General features: G+C 34.5%; 1 protein-coding gene and 1 long non-coding RNA gene across 3 annotated transcripts in view; one reads left to right on the forward strand and one right to left on the reverse strand.

Moving 5' to 3' along the window:
• The window catches only part of LOC136037319 (uncharacterized), a 123,180-nt gene that overhangs the window by 44,568 nt on the left and 60,942 nt on the right, over window positions 1-17,670 (forward strand). Inside the window, exon 3 of one of the 2 annotated variants that reach the window (XR_010619912.1) lies at window positions 8,391-8,549. The exons of the other annotated variant lie outside the window; for it this stretch is intronic. This is a non-coding gene — a long non-coding RNA (uncharacterized LOC136037319). The remainder of the gene's footprint in view (window positions 1-8,390; window positions 8,550-17,670) is intronic. 2 annotated transcript variants of the gene reach the window in all.
• Window positions 1-17,670, reverse strand: part of LOC136037318 (uncharacterized) — a 38,684-nt gene that overhangs the window by 20,356 nt on the left and 658 nt on the right. Inside the window, exon 2 of the mRNA XM_065719988.1 lies at window positions 6,198-6,279. Within this exon, the coding sequence (XP_065576060.1) occupies window positions 6,198-6,242 (45 nt within the window). The 5' untranslated portion in view covers window positions 6,243-6,279. The remainder of the gene's footprint in view (window positions 1-6,197; window positions 6,280-17,670) is intronic.

The following is a 17,670-nucleotide window of genomic DNA, read 5'->3' on the forward strand; positions in this document are numbered from 1 at the left end:
CTTTAATTTTCCAAATCATTTTATTTTGTTTGAAAATGTTTCTTTGATTTCTAGGGACCAAGGTTTAAAGCAAACTTTCAGGGAAACAATCGAAATTAAAAAAAATTCTATTCAAGAATAATTCCATAAACAGAGATACAAGTGAATTTGGATTGAACTCAATTTATGATAATTTACTGAGGTCAAATAAAGTAAATATCACCTCACCTAAGAGCTATGACCTCTGTCCACTAGTTTTACTGCTGATGATGAACACTGTATATGTGTTCGAAATATCCAGTTAAATAATTTTATATTTCACAGTCAATAAAAAGGTATCATCCCTATTTTGAACTGTTTTACTTTCGTCATGGAAAGGCAGTGTGGTCTTCGAAGTTATCTCCAATGACATCATTAATTAACACTATTTGTCATCAAAATAGATAACTTAAACGGGTACCCTTAAATTTCATCTAGTGGTACGCAAATTCTATCCCTCCCCCCTCTATGTCCAACCATTCGTGATATGACATCCCAGCTAGTTATAGGCTACGCATATTTGATAACCCCATTGTTGTGATAAAACCCGATGCCAATTCGTAACTGCCTGTGACAGTTCGGCTCACTCATTGTAATTTAACACTTCCCTGACATTATCCAAACAAGTCAGGAAACTATTCAACAGTCATTCACGAAAATTATTTTCATTCAAAATATGACCTTCTCACCTCCACGCACTAATGTCCAAATATTTGAATGAGCTCACTAATTAGCCATAATGTGAGGTCGCCAAAGTTGACACTCTGTCAATACGGTCATCCAGTAATTTAGTTTTCTTTCATTTGGTATGCACAAGTGAAAATTCATCTGGCAACATTGTCTGAAGAAAAAACCGGCGGAACCAGTGTGGTGCGCTCTCGGCAGTGGGTCACAAATCGCGTATATTTAGGACGATAGAAAGTTTTTTTTCAGCTAAGCCGAAAGTGAATGGATGATAATGTATGAGAATTATGTGATGAAAGGTGCTATTACTTAAACAATTGGCTATATCGTTACAACTGATTAGCCATCATGCTTAATTCTTGTATAGAGTGGCCAAGAGAAAGGAGAGTCGATACGAATAAAGAAGCATAGTACAAATACTTGAAGCCTGGAAACCGATACTAGTGTACAGTCACTTTCCTTTAGATTTAAACACAATAAAATCGGAAAAGAACGTTAAAAAATGTTTTCTTATATCACTCGTAAAAGTAATTCACTTCACTTTACCTCCGCCCCCTAATGTGCAAATATATAGCTGAAATTATGTATTTATACACGTATTTTTCCGTTTCTCGATTTCATTAATATTGCTTCTTTGTCATTAGATCTATTTTTGCGGGATTAATACACGGATAACGTATAATTTGGACATTATATTTGTAGATTATGGGTGGGGGCGAAACAAAATGAAGCACCTTTAGGAATGGTATGAAAAAAACAAAGTGTATCAGTGAAGAATTGTTCCCCCCCCCCCTTCCCTGACGCTAAATTCAAAGTCGTCTTGCCCACCCCAACAAACTCCCCACTAGTTTCAACTCGACCCCCAGCTGCGAGGCGGATGCTATTTGTATTTAAGTCCAATAAGGTGTCACACATCATGTTCTGCATTTATTAGTTTTGGTACTTGTGTTTATAGTCACCAGACTCGAGTTCTGTCGAGAAGTGACGTTTGTTTAATCCTAATGAAATAAAACAAAAGTATATATATAGACAAAAGTACATTAGGTTTAAACAAGAATTATAATATGTTAGTATTTTACTTTTCTCTACGTATTTGTTCTCGTATTTGTTTTATATGTTATTTTATATTCACGCCGAGTGTCTTTTATCTTGGACACATTACTAGCGTTTACACCCACATTGCGTTAACTGAGTTAGCTTGAGTTATTTTTTTGTCGCAAAATATATCAAGATATATGTTTTCAAATCAGAGGGAGTTGTCTCTAAGAATGGTCCTATGGTACTTTATACCAAGAAAACTTAAAAAAAATGCTTCAAAGTAAAAAAAATTGGGATATAGACCCCCCCCCCCCCCGCCGAACAAAAACCCTAGAACAAAAATTTTGGACACGCCCTTGTTTGTGAGTGTCTTTACCAACTGCATAAGTAAAATAGCTTCTTCTCAAGAATATATTCGAATAAGCTAATATTTCTAAATTTAATATTTGCAAAGAACAGAGCCAGAACACATACACAAATAATTACAGAGGTATACAGGTTTGAATCGTTTTTATCCGCAAATTGTTGAAAAGTTTTTACATTTGTTTTTCACATGATTCATCTGTTTTTCGAATTCAGGCCCACCTCAACATCGAATATCTATGCAAGGGCCTTCATCTACTGGTTTTTTAAGCTCAAACAATATTTAGACTATTAGGACTGTTTCCTCATTCCGATGGAGTGCTTGTCTCTGCTATCTGGTGCATATCTCGGAATGTCACTTTTATTCCGCCAAGCGTAGCAAACTTTTACCATGTCGCACATCTACGCAACGCGTTCGGCGCGTGTCACCTGCTCACCAGGTGTTTAAGATTTTGAAATTGGAAAAGCTGATCGATCATATTTTTATAAAATGTATTTATAGGGCGGGGTTGCCAGTCTTCAGACTCTGCAACAACGAGAGTGGCTACATGGATATTGAGGATACAGTTCCTTTTAAGATATTTAAAATTCCATAAATATGAGCTCTGTATGTCAAATCTTCTTTAGCCTTTCATATTACATTTATATATCTCAAGGCTATGGCTAATTCTTTCTTGGCTAAGGCTGAAAAAACCTCGAAACTAGGAATAAGCTGCCATTAGCCGTGAAAGCGTTATTGACGAAGGCGGATCTTCATGTGAAAATCTACATAATTTGTAGGAAGTTAGCGTTTGTCTAGCTATGTGGAGCACATCGAATTTTTTTCTGTTTTTGGTTTCGATCCATTGCGACTCCACAATCACAATTTTTTTTATTTTGGCTTTGATTCAATGCAGCTCCACAGTCAATTTTTTCTGTTTTTAATTTTTTTTTTCTGTTTTTGGCTTTGATCCATTGCGACTCCACAATCAACATTTTTTCTATTTTTGGTTTTGATTCATTGCGAATCCACAATCAATATTCTTTTCTTTTACTGGTTTTAATTCATTGCGGCTCCACATTCCAAATTTTTCTTCTTTTGGTTTTGATTCAACGCAGCTCCACAGTCAATCTGTTTCTGTTTTTGGTTTTGATTCAATGCTGCTCCACAATCAATATTTTTCTATTTCTGGTTTTGATTCATTGTGGCTCCACAATCATTTCTTTTTTTCTTTTTTTTTTGTTTAGATTCAATGCAGCTTTACATCCAATTTGTTTCTGTTTTTGTTTTGATTCATTGCGACTCCACAATCAATCTTTTTCTGTTTTTGGTTTTGATTCAATACAGCTCCACAATCAAACTTTTTCTGTTTTTAGTTTTGATTCATTGCAGGTCTACATTCAATTTTTTCTGTTTTTGGTTTTGATTCAATGCAGCTCCACAATCAAACTTTTCCTGTTTTTTGGTTTTGATTCATTGTGAGTCCACATTCAATTTTCTCTGTTTTTGGTTTTGATTATTGCGGTTCAACAGTCAAATTTTTCATTTTTTTTTTTTTTTTTTTTGGTTTTGATTCATTGCCGCTCCAAAATAAAATTTTCCTGTTTTAGTTTTGATTCATAAATAAGAAAGGCAGAAAAGAATCAAACTGTACTTTTTCTTCGTTTGATTTTTCCTTAATTGACTTTATAACCGATTTTTATCGTTGCTATGTTGTATAGCAGAATAAAGTTTCTTTCTCATTTAAAAAATATAAAATAAAGAGAAGGGCCTAAATTCGTTAACGCAGCTATATTAATGCTAAAACTATAAAGCAAATAGGAAAAATCGTAAAAGTCAGGTGATTTTCTTCGGATGTGGGCGTGTTTAGAGCCTCTCGCATTTGCTAGTTTCTGTTTTTGAGCCAAGATTATTATTTCGAATAAATAAACGTTCAAATGGGGATAAGTCCATTTATTACACAGTGAAAACAGATACACAAGTCTGGATATTTTGGCTACATATACAGCGACCTTCATCAGCAGAGACACCGAAATACAGTCTGCTGATGACAACCACTGTAAATGTGGTCGAAAAATCCAACTTTTGTATCCGAGGACTTGTCCATTTGAACGACTTGTTCGTCATTGAAAGGCAGCGCAGTCTTGGAAAAAAAAACATTATTTAAGTTACTACGTCAAAAACTTTTCATTCGTTTATAAGAAAATCAAAGAGGAAGTCCACAAAAAAAATTGTGGCGCTACAAATTGACCACCTTTTAATTTGAATTTAAATAATATTAAACGATGATCTCATCCTATTCTAGCGGTAGTCGTACTGGGTTTCGTGGTCTACTAATTTGCAACGATTATCCCTTCCAAAACCAAGTTCTTTAAAATCCACGAGGTGTCTTGCAGAAAATCGTAATTCCTTAGATCCTGCGTAAAGCACGAATTTTTTTTATCAATTTCCTTAGCTTGAAGAAGTCAATTTTACAATTATGTCGTGTGAAGGATCTCGCTTTATTTCTCATCGTATTAGCTTAGTGACACATATTTTAAAATAACCAAACCGTTAAAAGTAAACTTTTAAATTGATTCTAAATTGGTCTGCTTCCTTTAATACCCGAGGCTTGCAACAATTTTGATTCTTGATTTTCAGGAAAATAAAATTTCGGCCGCGTTAAATTCAAGGCACTCTGCGATAGTGGCGGTACTGGCCTCTCTTGTACCCGAAGCAAAATCTTGATTTGCGCCCCCTGTCTCCCACAGAGCTTTCGGGTCAAATTTTAACAACATTTTGATTTATTAACAAAACTATTTTCATTTTATGAATTAATTAATAATTTTTTTTATTTATTGATTAAATCATTTAATTATAATTAATTCAATTATTGTTATTTAATTATTTTTTGAATAAATTTTAATTCATTAATTAATTAATAGTTTATTAATTATTTTCATTTATTAAATTAATTATATTTATTATACTTTATTAATAACATGTCAAAAATTAGAAAATGATTATAACCCTCAGAATATTTGTTTGAAATTTTCCACCCCCTAAAATCTCTTCGCTCGGGGCAAGGGCCCCCTCTGTCCTTCCCCTAAAACAACCCCTGTTCTGCGATGAATAAAGCTGATGAAGTACCAAATAGAAGGATTGTCCCATACTCAAAGGCCAGAACCACCAACAGAATTTTGAACCGGAGCCTGAGCTTTAATAACCCTTGGAATGGGTTAACGCCAAGGAAGGCTCAATCTACTCTACATATTGTTTGACTTTTTTACCTTAATTCCCAATCATTTTCATATTATTCTTATTTTCTTGTTTAGGATGAATTTTATTCCTCTGTCCTACCCAAAAATTCTTCTTATGTGTCTAGCAGAGAACCCAGTGCAGCCTGGACATAGGAAAACTCTTGGATAAAGTTTGTTCAGGAAACCGTGGAATTTGCGCTTTGGGTAGATAGAGAATTTTTCCATTGACATGGGTGCCCAAAGGAGGGAAAAGGGTCGATTGGTAAATGCTTTCCACCCTTAAAAAATAAAAAGATTCCAGCGAAAAATAATTTAAGGCTAGCCCCCCCCCCTCTGGAAAAAATATCTCTGGTTGCCCAATTCCATCAGGTACATACATCCCTTGAAAGAATATATTGATGCCGTGCCTGTTCCTTACCACTAATGTAGATCTCGGAGAACTTCTTACTCCACCACGCCACGCCTCTTCGAATGGAAAACTTCATGCCAGGCATAATAGAAATTTCTGCCACTTGTGTCGTGTGCCATCTGATGTACATGGTTTTGAGAGCAGATACCCCTTTGATCTCCCACATGCAGCTGAAGTTTTGCCGCATTTACCATTGATTAAGTATACGTAAACAGTACTAAACGCTTCAAACTTTGTCGCTGTCGTGACTTATAGCTCCAAGCTTCTACCCTTGTCCTCATGCAAGGGGGACTCCTGACATTGGTTCAAAATATCTCCCTGGGCTTTTTTATAGCCATGGGGTCAAAAATCACTTTGTTCTTTCATGCTCCCCATCTGGGGCCCTTATGCACCTACATTGTCAACCATACTCGAGACTATTGTCTGTGGGGGGAGGGGTAGATAGAACGTATATTCTAGTACTTACCGCTGAGAAGGCCAGCAACAACGATGAAAAAACTATCCAGCGCATTTCAATTTCGTTTTGGCTTAATCCTATTCACTTTCTCCTGAAAATAAAACAAGTAATTAAAGTATGTAAAAAATGTATCTCTTGGAAACCGAATAAGATTCGGTGTACAAGAAAACCTATCTTATTTGTTTTACTTATTGCTAAGCAACGCAACCGCGCTTGACCTTTCCTCTCAGTTTGCATGATTGCAATGACAGAAAATTTCGCAATTTGGAAAAAAGTATAGCGAGAAACATTAACAAAATAATTCTAAAGAAAATTAAGTAACAAATTATTACCTTAAACCATATTCTAAAACTTTTCCCGACATCCCGCAAATTGTCACAAATTGTATCTTACCAGGGGCAGTTCTTGAATGCAGGGGTGGAATTTGCCACGGGTTTTAATTGTGGCAAATGTTGGTGATACTATTGAAAAATTAATTATCTCAGGAATGGATAGAGCCCAAGAATCAAATAACAGGTCATCAGGTTTTGTACCTTTAAAAACCCAGGCGTTCAGAAGTTCAGTCCCTTCACCTCTGGAGTTGAGGAAATATAGCACGTCCTCTTTCAATCAAAAAGCATACTTGTGCAGTTTTTTTGTTTTTTCTTCAAAAGAAATTGATACAATGACTCGTACAATGACGTTGTGGCAAGTAGTCTATCAGAGAGGAATTTTCGATTTCAAAAATTTTTTTCCGCAAACGTTTTTGTTGTGCCAAGTAGCATTTCCCTAGTGGCAAAAAACATGTATCTCAGGAACGGATAGCGCTGGAAATTCAGAGCTCCGTCATTAGGCTTATCACGGCTAGAAAAATTTACATGAGAAGTTTCAGCTTCTCAAATAATGGTTTTGTTTTGTCTTTTGAATATTTTTCGTTATTTACTTTTTTCTTATATTTTCCTTTGCTTAATGAAAATGATTTTGAGAGGGTTGTCTAACTTCTTTGTTTTGGCAAGATAATCGTTGCCATGATTATCGTTTTTCTAGGCCGTCTCTTATTAGCATTGATGAATTTGCACATAAAAGGCAATGCAAAATGTCATGACAAAATTTCAAAATTTCAAAAAAATGTCATGGCAAAATGTCATGACATGATTTGCAAAATGTCATGACATTTTTAGGGACAGTCATGACAGTTGTCTGGCTTTTGGTGTTGGCAGGATAATTTTTTTCTTGCCATCTTTTTTCAACATTGATGAATTTGTATATAAAGGGGGGAGGGTCGTGAAATATTTAGTGACAGTTGTTTGACTTGTACTATTGCCAGGATAATATTTTTCTAAGGCCATTTTTTTTTTTACCACTGACGCATTTATACATGGATGGGTTAGTCAGGATGTTTTGGGACAGTCATGACATATTCTATAACTTTTCAAGGACAAATTTCGATGCCACGGCGCACCATGCTTTTATTTATAGTCGTTGAAAATAGTAAGTTTTCAGAAGTAAAAACAATATATTTAGTGCAGTTGAGTTGAAACTTTAATCAACCATTCAAAGTGAAAAATTTAAGAAAATATCGATGTTTGGAACAGTAATTTCCCCATATGTATGATGAATCTGATAAAATATAAAATACACAGTATTAGTAGACAAGAGCAAATTACTCTTGATAGAGGCTTTTCAAACCAAAATCCTGCCATTTCGATTTTCTGCTTCTGGGCACTTCTGGTGTCGCCTTAGCATAGCAGCAAGTTTGTTCAGCCCTTTCCAAGACTGCCCTTGGACAGGCCCTTTAAACCCCGCAATAGTTAATGCTAGTTGTCAAATTCTTTGCTGATTAAATTATAAAAAAAATGAAAAGCAAGTTTAAAACTTAAAAGCGAGTTTTCCTTCCCCGGGTGGTTGTGTGAATGTATAGTTTTTGTAATTTAGTAGTTAAAAAAGAGTGCATTCATTGAATAAAAAAGAAAATAAAGATTTCATTCATCGAATATAAACATAAACGAGCAAGAATTGGCTGATATAGGATTATCAAACCTAAACGAGTGAAAATTATATTGAATAAAGAGATGAAACCTACAACGACCAAAAATTACAATGAACATTAAAAGCATACTTTAATTGAACGTAAATTGAGATTTGACTTTCTATGGATTTGAAAAAAAAATCGAATTAAAAGGAAGAAGACGGCTTTTTTTTTTTTTTTTTTTTTTTTTTTAGATCCAAACCTGGGTACTAGCTATTTCTCACTATAAAAGGATTTGGACTTGACCAATTCAAAAATTGGTACTTGTGTATTTTAGCAACCAAACTGCTGCTCCTGATCTGATTCACTCGGAGATAATCAGCTTAGCCTGAATGAGATAAACTACTATGCAGGTAAATATCAATTAAATATTTAATATATAGAGTTGATTAAGTTAGGTATTTAATATAATGCATTCAGAGCGGCCTTTCAAAATTATCTGTTGTAGTTTCCATAATTTTGCTACTAAAGTATTATGTTTTCCTCATATTCTCGTATATTTTATTTTGATTAACCTAACTTCACTTCTTGATTGTGGTCGTAATAATACACAAGTTACAAAAAATTAGTAGTATTTACATTTATTATTATGACATTTAATGTAATTGTGGCTTTTAAGAATATTTAGGGGAAAGCAGACTTTAAAAACAGAGCCGTAGTGTGATCGTGAAACTGAGGTACCAAACCTTTTGCGTGTATATGGTATTTTATCATTTAAAGAGGTAATCTGAAGGCTGTTTGGGGTAGTGGTGAAAACTCACTAGATTTTAGTGATTTTCTGCAATATCTAGAGATTTGTGGGCAAATTTGGCGGTCTTTTTTTTAAGCAATATAAAAAAATCACTAGAAAATAGTGATAAATCACTAAGGGTGACAACCCTGTTTAGATACTGGTAGTGGAGTCATGTATGCAGGGGTTTTCCAAGCCGCAAATTTAACAGATTCTTTTCCATGTGCTGAAGCTTAACTCCCATTATTTTATGCGCTGAAGTTACGACATAGTTCCTACATTTATACGGATCCGATCCTTCCTAAGAAGGGTAAAAATGGTAGAATTCTTTTTAGGCCACAATGTTCTACTTATTCTGGAAGGGCATCCTTTAATGATTTATTAGGCGACACCCCCTGGTCAGTGCGCAACTAATTATATGTAATTTTTCGTTTAACTTGTGACTTGAAATAATTTCGTAGACGTAAACGGAATTTACCGCTCGATCCTGCTGAAAGACGTTTGGAGATAAAAAGAATAATAAAAGATATAATAATAATAAAAGATTATAATAATAATAATAATAATAATAATAGTAATAATATAATAATAAATAATATAATAATAATATAATAATAATAATAATAATAATAATAATAATAATAATAATAAAGAATAATAATAATAATAAAATAATAATAAAATAATAGATTAATAATAAAAGAATAATAAAAGATAAAAAGAAAAAAGTTTGAGGCGTATTACATACACCACGACTAATCTTATATTTGTATGAAGGTAATCCATCATCACTGATAATCCATCATAGGCTTTGTCATGATTAAATAAAAAAAAAACTGAAACTTCTACAGTAGGGTTCTCTGATACGCTGAATGCGATGATGTGATTTTCGTTATGATCCTATAACTTTTAGGGGGTGTTTTCCCCTATTTTCCAAAACAAGGCAAATTTCCTCAGGCTCGTAACTTTTGATGAGTAAGACTTAAAATCCGCATGAAAATCTGATTCTTTTGATGTATCTATTACTATCAAAATTCTGTTTTTTAGAATTTCGTTTACTGTTGAGCCGGGTCGCTCCTTACTACAGTTTGTTACCACGAACTGCTTGAAAGAAGTAGCAATACTAAAAGACATAGGCCTAGGCATCTTGCAAGAAAGGAGATTTGAGTAACTAATCGATGTTTGGCTTTAAAACTTCCATAATTTTTTGTTAGAAACGAGATTTACAGTTTTGTTAAAAGCACATGATACGCGTCAAAATTCGATCAGAAAGGAATTTTCCAAATTCCATTTTAGACATGGAGGTGAGAACGTTTTTCAGAAGGGCTGTATCCGTCGACACAGCAATAGATGGATAAAACCTCTTCACCTAAGAGGATACAGATCTCTGATAAAGATAAACCTTATCTCAATGACAATTGTGACATAGGTATAGGACCGATACAGAAAGACCACAAACGCTGATTTTTGCCAAGAGCGAATACGATCAAATTAGATTCGGGATATGGCGTAGTGATGATGGTTGTGTGATTCGCCAATCCTAGCTACAATAAGAGGAGGATTTTGCCACCAGAGTCCAATATACTTCGGCAAAAAGTGAAGCAGGTCTGCCTACCTAATGTCTTAGGTACAATTATTCTGCATATTATGTAGTAAGAATTACTTTCTAACTCGATACTGTAAAAATACTTTACGTCCCCTACTATGTACAAATATATAGCCCAAGTTATATATTTTCCATCTATTCTATCACTTCTCTTTGTCTTTGTCTCAAGCTAAGTTGAAAGAAACTAACATTCTATAATGCCTCAATGAATGAACAACTTGAGCGGTAAGGGGTTTATCATAAAAGTACCCTGGATTCAAACAACCTTAATAGCTACAAGCAGTGTGGGTTCCACCGGAAACTCCCACCACTTGATTTTCTGAATGCCCAACATTAGGAGTTGGTTGAACTTCTGACCCAATGGTACGATATTAAGGTACTGTATTTAAATAATACAGTTTAATGATTAGAGTCTGATATAAGGGCCCGTTTAGATAACTCCAAGCCCACAGGATTTGTGATCATCTACTTAAGGTTCTTGGAATTCTTCTTAAGACATAATAAAAATATGTATATAGGTCACAAATTTAAATTAATCAAATTAAATTTTTTAGACAAGAAATACAAGACAGTAATTCTTTTATTTTGCTAATACCTCAGGAAAACTGCTTCTCAAACTTTTTTTTAATATTCAGCTTAAGTTTTCTAAAGAATCAGTTATACTGTTTTTTGTTTTTTTTAATTAGACGACCGCAGAATACCATATGAGAGAATTAGAATGTCTTTTCGCTAAAATTATAGTCATGTATGTTTGTGGGTGAGTATGTGAAGAAGACAGTATGTGAAGTTCTTATTATAACTGATTGCAAACCCACTTCCTATTTCCGAATTGATTGCATTTCTCGCAAACAAGCCCAGTTTCTGTGACAATACAGTACCGTGAAATTTTTTGGCAGCAATTAGTTGAAGGGCAATATTGACAACATTTACCTACTTCAAATCCGCAAATAGCAAGTCATTGGTAAATATGTATTTTTGCTTCTTCAGACTTTAAAAATGTAAAGCGAAAAAAAAAACAGTGTTAGTCCTCTATAAAAATGAACTAAAAATTAAAAGAAGAAACATTTCTATAAACTAGACAGCCGCAGGAATATGTCCGGAAATTTACTAAGGGAAAGATGGAACTAATTAGTCAAAACAGGCAAAGAATAACAAGATTTTAATCCTTTAATTACGAATCATATTGTGTGGAATAAGTTGCCCGAATCAGCTCGAAGGTGCCACTCATTCCGTTTTTTCAAAAAAATTGTTAAAAATTCTTTGACTTTTTAGAAGTTATTTATCTATTTTTATTTCATTGGAGTCTATTTAAGCTACTGATCTACTTAATTAATTTAGTCTATTTGATCTACTAGTCTATTTAGTTTTGTTTTCTATAGTTTTTTTTATTTGTATTTTCTTTTCTTCTCCTTTTTGCTCTTCTCTCTGAGAGAAAGTGATTATTTAATTTTTTTCTGAGTAAGTGACTCGTTTATCTTCCCCCTTCTTTACAGGCCAAAGAGCCTTTGGGGGAATAGTAAAATGTTATATTGTATGGATATATCATGATTAATAAATCGTATCTTATCTTAAGAGAAACATGAGGGAATATGCGTGTTTTAGAAGTATAGATACAACTGACCCCCTCTTTACCCCTGCGTTTATGCCTAAGCTATCGCACTAACATTTGAATAAAGTTGCTTCTCGCTTTAGATTTCATATTTTTTAATAAATGAAAAAACATAAAGTTATCATACACAATTATCCAATAGGGAAGTAAGGAAGGGAACTGCCCCTTCCTCGGGCCTTGCCCTTTACGCTAAAGCCCAACTTTTGTTACAATTCTTTAAGAAAGACTGCTTAAACACAAGAGCCGTTGAGTTTGAATTATTCTGAAGGTGTCTAGAAGAAGAAGAAGTTATATATTCTACCGATTTTTCGGGACAGCTGCTGAACTTCATATTCATTTCCCGACAAAAAAAGATAGCGAGGATCGCCAAGGTTTTACAGATTGTTTGAAAAGAAATGTGGAAACGCGGGGTCTAGTTAAAATAAGGCCTTTGGTGTAGCCCTAAGGTTAACCAGCTATGGATAAATACTGTAGTGCAACGAATACAATTAGTGTCAACTGTCAGTTTTAAAAGTGTTTCTTTCTTTTTTTGTTAGCCAACTTAGTAGCACAATTTTAAGCTAGAACTACAGTTATGTCATTTCTAGTTTGCTAGAATTGAGCCATGGGTCAGCATTTTTTTATCAGGCAAAAATACAAGACACCCCCATAGTCAACCGAGACCTAAGTTTTTTTCTTTTGGAAGTCATTTTTAGCTTTTTAATCTAACGCGACAAAAAATAAGCCAACGACCTATAGTTGCCCAGTCCTTGAGTTTTTTTTTCGTTTACGAAGTAAATTTTAGTGAGACAAAGAACAAGGGAACACGGCATAGTTGCCCAACCCTTGAGTTTTTCCGTTTTGAATTTATTTTTAGCTTTTAAATCTAGCGGGACAAAGACAAAAGAAACACCTGATAGTTGCTAAACCCTGGATTTTCTAATGGGACAAAACTATAGAAACCCCTCATGAGGGGCCAGTCCCTGAGTTTTTTTCGTTTCGAAGTCGTTTTAGCTTTTAAATTTAGTAAGACAAAGAATAAGAAAACATTGCATAGTTGCCCAGTCCTTGAGTTTTTTTTCTTTTTTAAGTTAATTTTAGCTTTTAAATCTAGTGGGATAAAGACAAAAGGAACACCTAATAGTTGCCCAATCCTGGCTTTTCTAATGGGACAAAACTATAGAAACCCCTCACAAGGGGCCAGTCCCTGAGTTTTTGCGTTTTTGAAGTGATTTTTAGCTTTTAAATCAAGTAAGACAAAGAATCAGAAAACACGGCATAGTTGCCCAGTCCTTTAGTTTTTTCTTTTTGAAGTTATTTTTAGCTTTTAAATCTAATGGGCCAAAGACAAAAGAAGCACCTCACAGTTGCCCAATCCTTGAGTTTCTAATGGGACAAACAGTTAGAAACACCTTATAAAGGGTCGGTCACTGAATTTTTTCGTTTTTTAAGTTATTTTTAGCTTTTAAATCCAGTGAGACAAAGAATAAGAAAACAGGGCATAGTTACCCAATTCCTTGAGTTCTTCCTTTTTGAATTTATTTTTAGCTTTTAATTTTAGTGGGACAAAAAACAAGGAAACACGGCATAGTTGCCCAATCCTTAAATTCTTCCTTTTTGAAGTTATTTTTAGCTTTTAAATCTAATGTGACAAAGAATAAAGAAAATCCACAGAGTTGCCGAATTCTTGAGTTTTTTTTTTGGGGGGGGGGTGTCATTTCTAGTTTATAATTCTCCTAGTTTATAAGCTTCTTTGCATTAGGCTATAGACCAACAAATTTTCTAATGGGACAAAACCAAAGACCCCCCCCCCATATCAGGCAAATCCTTAAGTTTTTTCTCCGTTTGGAAGTAATTTTTAGCCTTTAAATCTAATGGGACAAAGAATAATAAAAACGCCCTGTAGTTGCCCAATCCCTGAGCATTTTTTTCTTCTTGGAAGTCATTTTTACTTTTTAAACACTTTCAATCATTTTAAACCTTCCTTTGGGTAGGTTTGTAAGAATTTTAATTTTGTCTATATCATGCCTTTTATTCAAAATAAGCACTCGCGAACTAAAACGACATAATTATATTTGTAGTCAGGAAAGTAAAAGCGTATAAATTAAGCGTCAGGCTGTCATTTTTGGCATATGATGGACATAAATAACTCAACAACTCACTCAATAATATTTTAGTGAAAGTTAAACAGAGGTTATGTATTTAGCCTGGGACGTTAATTGAACGTGAGGGATGTCGTCAGGGACGTCAATTGAAAGGGCTGAAGGAAACAGGGTTTGTGAATGCCCGCTGGATTCTGAAAAAATCCTGCTTCTGGTGTTTTCAATTAAAAAAAAAAAAGCTCCCCCAGGTTTTGAACATACCGTACCTTTTTTTTTTAATCTTTGTAAAAATAAAAATCGTAAAACAAATCCTTATTCTCTTACACAATCGTCAATTAGCGCCCCAGTGTCCAGCACTAATACAGAATGTTCATGCATAAATTTTGAGCAATTGTTTTTAATTCTAATAATTATTATTATTAGTCTAAAAGCAGCCCAGGCCGATGGTAACAAAAACTAAAAAAAAAAAAACTATAGCAATACATGAAAAAAATCTACTTTTTATGATGGTAAAATCACTAAGTTTGATCCATCTAGTCAAGTTACCCATCGAGTTGTTTATTACTTTACTTTACTTACTATTAATTACTTTAGAAAATGAAGTGACATAAACAAAAAATGGGGCATTTTGGTGATAATTAGACTAATTAAGTTAAGCACGTCCGAGAACCACGCACCGGATGTTTCAAGCTCCTGTTTGTAAAAAAAATCGTAACTCAAAAATAATCTTGGACAAGAGTGAAAGATTAAACATTCACAAAATAATCTATCCAATATGAAAATTGAATGGGATTATTTTCAGTCACGTTTTTTTTTTTTTTAGTTTGATTGGATGGCTCTCTTATTTTTTTTTCTTTCAGGCTTATCGTTTCATTCTTTTTATGGATTATATTTAACTGTTTTTCTTCTTAAAGAATGCACAGCTGTTTTGGCTTCACGAGGCATGATGTTATGATGAGTCATCACTGCTACTACTACTACTACTACTACTAATAACTCACTGCAGCACCAAGCCGCCTGAGGCCAACACAGCTACGCACGCTCCTCGTCCAACCTAATCTATTTAAAGCCTCCCTCTTTACACCCTCCCAGGAAGTTCCCATTTCCTTTAAATCTTTATTTATGACATCCTCCCAACCCATACAAGGACGACCTGCTTTCCGTGTAGCCCCAGACGGTTGGCCAAAAAGGACAATCTTCGGTAATCTGTCATCCTTCATCCGTAGAACGTGGCCTAGCCGTCTCAACCTTTCTTTCATTATAGCCCCAGAAAGCGGGATTGAACCACACTTTTCGTACAACCTACTGTTTGAAATACGGTCAGTCAGCCGGGTATCCAGAACAATCCGTAGGCAATTTCTCTGGAAAACATCTAGTAAATTTTCATCTGCTTTTCGGAGTGCCCATGCTTCAGAGCCATATTTGACCACTGTCATCACTGTAGCTTCCAATATTCTAATCTTGGTTTGTAGGCTTATCTTTCTATTCTTCCAAACTTTTTTTAACTGTGAAAAAACACCCTGAGCTTTAGCTATTCTACTTTTAACATCTTCACTGCTCCCACCATCTTTACTAATAATACTACCAAGGTAACTGAAGCTCCCAACCTGATCAATCTTTTCGTTACCTAATGTCACCTGTTCATCTTCACTTATTCCTAGCCTTGAGGTATTTTTTTATGGAAAACTCTAGTTATCTCTTTCCTCAGTCATTTCTTAATTGTTTCTTCTCTATAGAATGTACTTCGATTTAAATCCACAACTAAATATTATAATTTTGACGTATGTCAGACGAGTTATTCAAACAATTTTCAACTGTAAAAATACTGCTCGGACAAGCACGTAAGCCATTTAGGGGGCTTAGGGCCCGTGACTCCTGTAAATCCTCCACATGTACTAGAGTTCCCATGATCATCGAACTACAGGTCAGTGTCGTAAATTCACAAAAATTCGGGGGGGGGGGGTAGGGCAAAGTGTATTTTTAAGAGTCGAGCCGGGTCAAATTTGCCTTTTTTCAAATTGTTATAGGAAAATATTAAAAAGCATTTTTCAGTGAAAACACCCTCAAGAAAGGTATTCTAAAAATGAAGAAAGGGGGAGCAAAAATAAAGTGGGCACATGCCCTCTGCCCCAAATGATGTCTTTCCTACCGGTAGCATTTGTACAATGCGTTTTAATAACCCTATGTACAAAACTTGTCACAGCGCAATGAATAATGCCGCGTCTGGAAACCCTGACGGTGCGATTCAAACCTGGCTGTCGCAAGCCGTTGTCTCACAAGGCGTGGCCAATCTCGAGTAAGACATAGGCCTTGCCAAGAAACTGACATGACTTTGTGCTGAGCTGGCCCCATCCAGAGTTGAGCTATGGTGTAGCAGCAGAACCTAGAGACTGCAGCATTAATCTAGTCCAACTGCTTAAAACATACCTTGATAATTTATAACGAAATCCGTTGACGTTTCCGCATAAAGAAATATTGGTAAATTTTTCGCAGTTCATATAATTGACTTACCAATAAAGTGAAAATACCACTCGGTGTATTTGGAGTGATATTTTTTTTTATATTCTTTGCGAATATTATAGTCGCTTCTACTGCAAATTTTTGAGCTTGCATTTTTTGAGCTCTTAAACATGATGAATTTTCAGTTAAAGTATGAGTTGTCGGTCGTTTTCGACAAAATAATAATACATTTTCTCAGCGCCGTTTTCTTGGTCGTTTTCAACAAAATAACACTATATTTTCTCAGTGCCAAAATTATTTATAACAAGGTTATTTAGGTTAGGTTAGGTCAAAAAATGCTTAAATTGGAATTTGTGGTAGAAGCGATTATTATATTCGTAAAGAACATAAAAAAAAAGTATCGAGTGGTATGTTCATTTTATTGGTAAGTCAATTATATGAACTGCGAAAAATTTACCGAAATATTAATGACAAAAATTGCTTCACTGTAGCTATAATTTGAAAACATTTTCCAAGCTGGTGAACAACAAGATGAAAAACACAGCTTTTGTAACCAACAACCTACGATTGACGAGGCAATGAAGACTGATTTCCTAAATTATTGGTGAAACATTTGGTTCCCTATCATATTCCTTCATACCTGTTGAACCCTGGGGCTACAAGATTGGTAAATATATGACTGTTCTTATTATTAACTTACCAATAAAGCGAACATACCAATCAATGCCTGCTCTTTATGAATATAATAGTTGCTTCTATCGCGAATTCAAATTTAAGCACTTTTGACCTAACCTAACCTATACTAACCTTATTATAAATAATGTTGGCACTAAGAAAGTGTAGTATTATTTTGTCAAAAACGATTCGTCACTTTTAAGAGCTCAGAAAATGCTTGAATTTGCGATAGAAGCAATTATTATATTCGTGGAGAGCATACGAAAAGGCATCGAGTGGTATGTTCACTTTGTTGGTAAGTCAATATTATGAA

Source organism: Artemia franciscana, chromosome 16 (genome assembly GCF_032884065.1).
Source record: "Artemia franciscana chromosome 16, ASM3288406v1, whole genome shotgun sequence".
Taxonomy (NCBI): Eukaryota; Metazoa; Arthropoda; class Branchiopoda; order Anostraca; family Artemiidae; genus Artemia; species Artemia franciscana.